Source organism: Pteropus vampyrus, unplaced genomic scaffold, assembly GCF_000151845.1.
Source record: "Pteropus vampyrus isolate Shadow unplaced genomic scaffold, Pvam_2.0 Scaffold203, whole genome shotgun sequence".
Taxonomy (NCBI): Eukaryota; Metazoa; Chordata; class Mammalia; order Chiroptera; family Pteropodidae; genus Pteropus; species Pteropus vampyrus.
This window is the reverse complement of record NW_011888984.1, coordinates 257,037-265,700: the sequence shown is the minus strand read 5'-3', so window position 1 is coordinate 265,700 and position 8,664 is coordinate 257,037. Positions and strand designations below refer to the sequence as shown.

General features: G+C 57.3%; 2 protein-coding genes across 2 annotated transcripts in view; both read left to right on the top strand.

The window, feature by feature from the left end:
* Positions 1-1,967, top strand: part of SHKBP1 (SH3KBP1 binding protein 1) — an 11,815-nt gene extending 9,848 nt beyond the window's left edge. The window contains exons 15-17 of the mRNA XM_011372211.2: positions 821-1,040; positions 1,326-1,440; positions 1,546-1,967. Coding sequence (XP_011370513.1) covers positions 821-1,040; positions 1,326-1,440; positions 1,546-1,777 — 567 coding nt within the window. The 3' untranslated portion in view covers positions 1,778-1,967. The remainder of the gene's footprint in view (positions 1-820; positions 1,041-1,325; positions 1,441-1,545) is intronic.
* Positions 1,968-5,504: 3,537 nt separating this feature from the next.
* Positions 5,505-8,664, top strand: part of LTBP4 (latent transforming growth factor beta binding protein 4) — a 25,753-nt gene continuing 22,593 nt past the window's right edge. Inside the window, exons 1-4 of the mRNA XM_023537904.1 lie at positions 5,505-5,656; positions 7,482-7,540; positions 7,705-7,849; positions 8,142-8,251. Of these exons, the coding sequence (XP_023393672.1) occupies positions 5,520-5,656; positions 7,482-7,540; positions 7,705-7,849; positions 8,142-8,251 (451 nt within the window). The 5' untranslated portion in view covers positions 5,505-5,519. The remainder of the gene's footprint in view (positions 5,657-7,481; positions 7,541-7,704; positions 7,850-8,141; positions 8,252-8,664) is intronic.

Here is an 8,664-nt window from a genome sequence, read left to right as displayed (position 1 = left end):
GGGGGAGAAGGCAAGTGGCTGTTTGGGTCACAGAGGCCAGAAAGGGATCTCAGCCAAGGGACACTAATGGAGCAAGGGCTGGGGGAGCGTGAGCCTGGTCCAGGTTTGGGGGCTGGAGGTATCAAAGGCGCGACATAGATGGGTGGGAGTGAATCTGGAGAAGCTGGCGCCAGTGCCGGACCTCAGACAGAGACTGCCCAGTGTAGTCAGGGTGGGACAGGGGCCCCGGGCAGAAGGTTCAGGGCCGGGGTTGGGGGCCCAGGGCATTGTAGGAGCTCAGGGGAGGTGCTGCCTCCAGCCTGGGAAGAGCGTGCCAGGCTAAAGGGACAAAATGTACAGAGGCTGGGAATGGCTAATTAGGGTAGCCAGAGGGGTACAGTTGGTCCCTGGGGATCTGAGCACACAATGGAGGTGAGTGGAGTGGCGGCTGCGGAGGGGCAGGGCCTTGTTAATCAAATGGAGGAGCCGAGACTGTCCTGTGTGTACTGGGAGCCAGGGCCACCGTGAGAGGGTTGGGCTGGAGGTTGGCTAGGAGGCCAAGAGCCCAGGGAGGAGGCTGGACAGGTTCCTGGCCAGCGAGGGCAGGGCTTGACCAGGGCGACAGGGCAGGGGGGAGGGGGCCGTGTGAGAGATGCAGGAGGCATGATGATGTACAGGTGGGGGGACATTGAGGAGGCTCCTGGCCTCCTGGGACTGGAACCCAAGACGGTAGACTGGAGAATGATGAAGAAGCTCAGGGGTGGAGAGGCAGGAACGAGAGCCATAACGATGGGGACTGTGGCCCAGGAAGGGTGTGAGGAAGGGAAGGGGGCCAGGCTAGGCATTGGTGTGGCCAGGGCGACCCCCCTCCCTCCCTCTCAGGGTGTGCTCGGTGCGCTCGGTGGACGGCTCGCCCACCACCGCCTTCACGGTGCTCGAGTGCGAGGGCTCCCGGCGGCTCGGTTCTCGGCCCCGGCGCTACCTGCTCACCGGCCAGGCCAACGGCAGCCTCGCCATGTGGGACCTGACCACCGCCATGGACGGCCTCGGCCAGGCCCCTGGTACTCCCCACCCACCTCAATCCTACCCCAAGCCCCACGGGCTCTCCCGAAACCCTCTGCACAACCTCCTTCATCATGATCTCCCCCTAAGCCCTTGCCCGCTGACCCCTGTCTCTGTCCCCAACCCCTCCTTGCCCTTGCTTTTCACCCCTGTCACAGCTTCTAACCCCTGCCCCTTGACCTCTGCATCTTTTTTCTATCCTGGCCTCAATTCTTACATATGGTCTTTGTCCTTTGCCCTGTGACCCTTGTATTGCCCCCTGACCCCACTTCCTTGCCCCCCAGCAGGTGGCCTGACAGAGGAAGAGCTGATGGAACAGCTGGAGCAGTGTGAGCTGGCCCCACTGGCTTCCTCGAGGGGCTCGCTCCCCAGCCCCTCACCCCGCACCTCTCTCACCAGGTAGGCATCATTCCACGGGGGAGAGGGCAGAACGTGGTGCCCTTGGGGTGGGGGGCGGCCCAGCTGCCCCATGATAACCAGCACTGACCCTCGTCACTCCTTCAGTCTTCACTCCGCCTCCAGCAACACCTCCTTGTCTGGCCGCCGTGGGAGCCCCAGCCCCCCACAGGCTGAGGCCCGGCGCCGTGGGGGAGGCAGCTTCGTGGAACGCTGCCAGGAACTGGTGCGGAGTGGGCCGGAGCCCCGACGGCCTCCGACGCCAGCTCCCCGGCCCTCCACAGGTCTTGGGGCTCCCCTCGCACCCCCCAAGATGAAGCTCAATGAAACTTCCTTCTGAACGCAGCTGCCATGGTGCCTTTGGATACCCAGGTCCTGGGGACTCAGATGCCCCCCCACCCCTGCTTCCTGTTGGAGCCCTGGGTTCAGGGCCAGGGCCTTCTTGGAGTGGTTACTGTTACTAGATCCCCACTATCCCCATTTTCTAGAGCCAAAGTCACCCTCCCCTAATAAAGTTCTCACTGCCAATACCTTGCTTACATTCTTAGAGGATGTGGGGACCCTCAGGAAAAGGGTGGAAGAGATGTAGGCCCTTACCAGGTCCCAGAGAGACAGAAACATGTCTCTTTTGGTTTAATCAAAGAGAGAGAGAATGTATAAGTGTGCAGTGCAGCTTCAGGCATGGCTGGATCCAGGGGTTCGAACCCTCATCCAGGTTGTCTTTCCATTTTCTTGGTTTTGCTTTCCTCTGGGATGCATCATTCGCAGTCAGATTTTCCCATCTCTGTGCCAAGATAACTCTAGGTAATTCTTAGCAACTTTTTTTTTTTCCTCTCTAGCAGTCATAACAATCACAAGACTGATTCTTATTGGCTTGAATTAAGTCAAACGGCTACCCCCGAACCAATTACTGTAGTCAGTTAGATGGAGACCTTCCATTGTTCCAGGAGTCACATGCCCTAACAGGCCAGGAGGTGAGGTCAGCCCATGTTGACAGAGTGGAGGAGTACCTGAGAGGTGAATTGGGCTTCTGTTACTACCAATGGGGATAAATGGCTTCGGGTCAGCAGAAACGCAGATGTCAGCTTCGTGATTGCCAGCCACATCCTTAACATTTGCAGCCCAGACCTTGCCACTGCAAATATCTTTCCCACATCCCTGGCTGCGCCTTTTGTCACCCCTTTCCTGCCCACACTAGAAAAGTGGGCCAGACTAGCAACAAGAGACTTCATGATATGCTAATTCTATGATCCCAGAGTTTCTGGAATGCCAGAGCTTCTGTAACGTGGTGGAGAAGGGGCTAGAAAGTCAGGGAATAGGGAGCACGGGGTAGTCTGGAGTTCTAGTGAATGAACAATGTTAAGGTTCTCCCCTGTGTATCAGAGAATGCAGACTCTAGAAGTTTCTTGACAAAAAGACCTAGACAGTCAATGATTCTAGAACAGGAGTGTTCTAGAATGCCTATGAATCTACAATGGGAATATTTTCCATGCCATGGATTCTTGAATGCTCAGAATTATAGGACACAAAAGAATCTAGATTACTAGGAGATCTAAAGCGTAGGGGTGTTCTGGAATGTCAACACTTCTAAAACACTAGAGGTGTTTTCTGCATTGCAAGAAATCCATAATGACAGGAGGTTGTGAGTTGTCAGAATCATGTCAGAACATGAGTGGAAAGTCTATAACAAGTGATTCTAAAGCATGAGTGTTCTGGAATGCCTGTGAATTTCAAACTCTGGAAATGTTTTTCCGTGCCAGAGCATTCAGGACACAGGGGGATGTTTGAATATTAGGAAGTCTAGAATGTAGGAGGGGGTTGGGAGGTCAGGGAATCTAGAACGTGGGAGTGTGTTGTAATGTTTGGAGATCATTTTTTCCACACCTGGGAATCCAGAACACGTGTATTTCTGGAATGCTGGTGATTCTAGAACCAAGAGAGAATGTCAGAAAATCTAGAACACTAAAGAGATTTTTGTTTGTTCATTAATACCAGGGATAAAACTTGTATGTGTGAGCACACACTGGGAGGAATCTTCTGGAAAACCACGACTCTAGAACTCTGGGGGTTCTTTGTCAAGGGTTGAGGTCAGATCAGGATCCAAGGGGTGACACAGAATGACCCTGGGAGAAAGTGGCACTGATAGAGATTGAGAGCTGGGGACTCCAAATGCTGAGGAGGGGGGAGGGGAAGCCTACGCCATCCCCGGAAGTTGCAGTGGTGAGCCAAAGGCTGTTGCCTAGCAACGAGCATTGAAGATGCCCTGGATCCCAGGCAGAAGGGAGAAATTTCGGCAGAGTCCCCAGCAAATGCTCCAGCCACAGAGTAGGAGGTAGGAAGGGGGCAACAAGGGGCAGGGAGACGCTGTCCTGCAGGGCCATGTTAGCAGGGATGTGGGGAGGCCGCACAAAGAGGGACACGGTGAACATTCAATGGGCAGAACTAGAGACTCCATCATCACGCCGGGACAGCCCACGAATGTCCGTGAGTGGGGCCTGAGTACTGTCATTACTGCTTCGAGGGGCTGAGTGTCCCTGGATGGTGGGTGGGCCCAGAGTTGTCAGTGTGAGATGGACGCCTGGATTGCTGTGGGTGGCAGTAATGATGTGAGTGTGACTGTGTGAGTCATCTCGTGTGCCTCACTGTAATGGCGAAGAGTAAAGGGGTCTCCCATGCTCCCTGTACACCTTCTATTGGGAACAGTAGCAGGAAGAAGAGAATGAAGACAAAACTGGATCTGCTGCTTGTCTTAGTCTGGGCAGGTGGCCTAGTACTCTGTGTGGGAGGAGCTTGGGATCCACTGGGGGCGGGGCTAGTGCTACAGAACTGGACATCTTAAGAATTAAACTGCTGTGAGATGGGCTCCCCCGCCCCCGCCGCCCCGGAAACCCCAGAGGCGGGGCAAATGTGAAAGGGGTGGGGCTTGGGTTCTCAAGTGTAGGGCCGCTCCCCAATTCTCTGTGGGAAGGAGTGTGGCCTAAAACTTAGCGATAGGGACAGCTAAGGGCGGAGTCTGAAGCTCTGGGGGCGGTACCTTTGGTGTTTGTAATTCCAAGGGAAGAAGGCGGGGTCTTAAATGTATAATAAAGGAAAGGGGCTGGGCTTGAGATCATCTGAGGCTATTAGCAGGACTTCGAGCCTGGAACCTCTTAAAGGGAGTGCAAAGGGCCTAAGGCCCTCTGTGGCTTGGGGCTCCTAACGGTAGAGTTCCCTAGGAAGGGAGGGGGCTGGAATTCTCTAGGGAGAGTCTGCAATTCTGGGAATGGGAGGGGTGCTCTTGGGAGCCTTTAAAGATTCAGGTAGGGAAGAGGTCTGGTACCCTCTAGGGGTGGCCAGTGGAGAGATAGTCAAGGAGGAGAGCAGAGCTCGGATCTCCCAGAGTCTGTGGGTCGGGAGGGAGCCTGGGTCCTCTGAGGGGCAGAGGCTACAGCCTTCTGAGGTAAAAGCTATTATTGCTCGTTGAGCCTGGAACCCCTGAAGCACAAGGCGTGGAAGAAAAGGCAAATCCTCTGGGAAAGTCCAGTGGGCCTGGAAGCCTCAGAGGGGCCCGACCCGGGGCCCTCAGAATCCTGAGTCTCTCACGTAAGAATTAGGAACCTGTGAGGGCTTCCAGTGTCTACACCAATCAGGGAGCAAATACTGATGGAATTCTCCAGCAACTGCGAGCTGATGGATGAGGCCTGCGGGCGGGAGTTTAGTTTAGGGGACCCTGCCCACCGCTTACGCATCCCTCGAGGGATCTCAGCACCTCCATACTTAGGCCTCTCCTTCACAAGAGGATTCAACGAGTCAGTACTCGACTACGAATTTCCCCCCACAGCACTGAGAACTCCGGACAGGCAGGCCCCAGCGTCCCCCGCCCGACACCTGTCCCTCTAGCCCCGCCCCTGTCGCCTCCCTATTGGCCGCACGGGCAGCGCCCCCTGACGGCACCCGGCTCTGATTGGTAAGAAGTTCGCAGCCCGCCGCTGGGACTGTGGAGAAAATGAGTAGGTTTGGGGCGGGGGCGGGGGACGGGGCGGCGCCCAGCCGGACCCGCTGGACAGACGGCTGGCCTGGAGCGGGACTCCACGCCGGACACGATGCGGCAGCCTGGCCCCCTCCTGCTGGTGCTGCTGCTGCCGCTCCTCGCAGCTGCCGCCTCCGCCGCCAGCCCCAGCCCCAGCCCCAGCCCCAGCCAGGTTGTCGAGGCTGCAGTGACCTTGGGCCGCCCAGCAGGGTAAGCCCCGCTGCGGCCCCCTCTTCCTTGTGCCTCCTCCACCCAGTGAGTCTGGTGGTCGGTGAGGCCCAGGACTTTTTTAGATTTAGGCAGAATCGAACCCACCGCTTCGGGGTGGGAATGAAAGAGCCAGAGAGCCCTGAGATTTATTAGGGCCCTCTATTTTGTAGGGGTTAGAATCCGAGGGGAACTGAGAGTTTGACGGAAGGGATTCCTGCCCTATGTGTGTGATAGAGATGGATGTGGCTTCAGGGAATTCTAGAAATTTTTCAAAGAAGGGTTCCAGTTTATATGGGGGCGTGGCTTTGAGTTCTCCTAGGATGAGGTGGGTGGGACCCTCGACCTAGGAGGGTCTCCAGGTTTCTTGGGTGCTTAAGGAGGAAGCGTATGGGAGGTGATGAAGGGATTTTATGAGAGTTTTGAGATGTCTTGGTTTTCTAGGGTTTGGGGCGTCTGGATTAATTAATAGGAACCCTTGGATTCCCCTAATGAGTTAAGAAGACGTGGCCTTTTGGGTCGATGGCAGAGTGGCTGTTGGGGGAATTGTGTGGACGGGGGCTGTTCCTCAGGGTCCCTGAGGGTCGAAGATGTTCTAGTGTCCTAGAATTAGAGGATATCAGGCTTGAACAAGGCACCAGGGATTTCGCAGCAAGAGATCCAGAACTTCCTATGGATTTAGAGATTATAGCCACCCTTCCTGTCTATGGTGACGAGATCTAAGGAAACAGTCTGCCCAGCACCCCCATCCCCCGCCCTGCGGCCCAGCGCTCCGTTACAAAGGCCCCGGGCTCCGCTCCCGCCTCAGTCTCTGCGAATGCGTTTAGTAACCCGAGCCGCGCCGGGGGCGGGGCCGGGAAGGGGTTAACCCGGAGAAAAGGCAGGAGGGGTGACAGCAAGAGCAGAGGTCCCAGAGGTTCCCACCCGGGCAGCTTCCTCCCCCACTGGGCCCCACTGTCTGGAAAAAGTCCACGCGCCCTACGTCCCCTTTGCAGCCTCCCGCCACTGCCCTTTTCTCGGGGCCTGCGCGCGCGTCTTAGTCTCTCGTCCCCCTTAGCCTGAGGATAATGGATTTGTCTGGGGGGCCCTTTGGTTACGACGCGCTTGAGTCGGAGCTGAGGGCTCCGCTACCCAGAATCTGAGAGCCTCTGGGCGCGCGGATTTCTTCAGGAACGACTCCTTCCTTCTGGTCAGGCGGGAAACTGAGGCCCAAAGACCAGGAAACGCTGGCTCTGGGACACACGAGCGTGCAAGTGCAGGAACAGGCTAGAACTCAGGCCTCGGGATTCCCAGTCCTGGGCTGTGGCTCCTTCTGTATTCCCCTCCACCTCAGCACCCTGCTGGACCCACAGTCGAAGGAGGACCTCCCTCCCCAGCCGCTGAGGCCTGTGGAAGTGGCGCCACCTGCCGGTCACACGCGGGATGACGGCTGAGTCCAGCACAGGGATGTGCGGGGAGGGGGGCGGGTTCTGGATTCCCAGACAGTCGGGGCTGGGAAATGCGCTTAGAAATCCTCTTTGAGTTTTTAAAAAATCGTTTAAAAATACTTTAAAATGTCTTTTCTAAGAATACCTTGCCGTCAAACACTTCAGAAGACAAATAAAAATAAAGTTGCTGTGACCTTCATCCCCAGAGAGTCTAAGCCAATTTGCCTCCCATTGCAGATAGGGAAACCGAGGCATCGATTGCAGTGCCTCAAATGGGCCCCACATCTATTTCGACCAACCTCAAGCCTTATGTTGGCTTCCCCTCCCGTATTCCCATTGACTTCCTTTGGGGAGCTCTAGAGAGCTTGGGGCCTGATTGACTTCCACCCCTCTGTTTATAGTGTTGCTATTTGTCACTGCTGCCCGAGCCGATCATCCAGGAGGAGCCGCTGTTTCAGAGGTGGGTTCTTCTAGGTGAGGTATAGGTAGGGGGTGAAATAGGGTAGGAGTGGAGGGGTGGGGGGTTCCCTTTTCTACCCCTCATCCCAGCTGGAGAGCTGGATGCACTTGGTGTAAAGGGGGACTCTGTCTCATCCTCCGCTTAGTCCCTGGCTGTCTCTGAAGCCTCCTGCAGGGTCCAGAGCTGCCCGCCTGAAAAGTGTGCAGACCCTCAGCGGTGTCTGACACCAGTGCCCCCGGCGCTGCCGAGCTCCAGCCCCAGCCCCAGCGTGAAGAAGAGACAGGTGTCCCTTAACTGGCAGCCACTGACGTGAGTGTGGGGTTCCCCTCCTACCAGTCTTCTCTTCTCTTCTCTTCTCTTCTCTCTTCTTTCTCTCTCTCCCTCTCCCTTCTTCATCTGTTTTCCCCACCATCTTTGTCCCTGTTTCTCCTCAAGCCTCTAAAGAGTACTCAAGGCCTGGTCCCCACAAAGGGATGGGGGTGGGGGGTAGGCAGAGCCGCTACTGGAAGACCTCCTGGCTGGGAGGCCCCTTGAAGCAGGGCGGGGGGGGGGTGTCAGTCTAACCGAGGTGACGGTTCCTTCTCTGACCGCTCCTACCCAGGCTGCAGGAGGCCCGAGCTCTGCTGAGGCGACGGCGGCCCCGCGGGCCGGGGGGCCGGGCACTGCTGAGACGGAGGCCCCCACAGCGCACCCCTGCCGGCCAGGCCCGCGGTAAGAACATCCGCCTTTCCTCTGCCGGGGGGGTGGAGGGGGGTTCCGGGCCAGATAAAGCCGTCTGGTTCCCACGGTCCAGCCGCCGCCTAGCCGCCCCCCATTGTAGCTCAGCACCCCACTCCAGGACACGGCCCCCTCTAGGGACCCCAGCGTCCGGCCGCACGAGGTGAGCCCGGGACAGGACCAGACGCTGGCCAGAGGCGCTGACCCGCGGGGGTGGGGCCGGGAAGCCAGGCGTCCGGGCTCCCCGTTGCCAAAGAGGGGGGCGCTGTCCCGGCAGAGAGGGAAGCCGAACTAGCCCAGACAACAAAAGCGATTGTGCGGATTGGCGCCTGCTCGGTCACCGAATGGCCAAAACTGCGGGGCGGCCAGGGGCCAAAGGCCTCCTCCTGCCTCCCCCGGTCCTCATC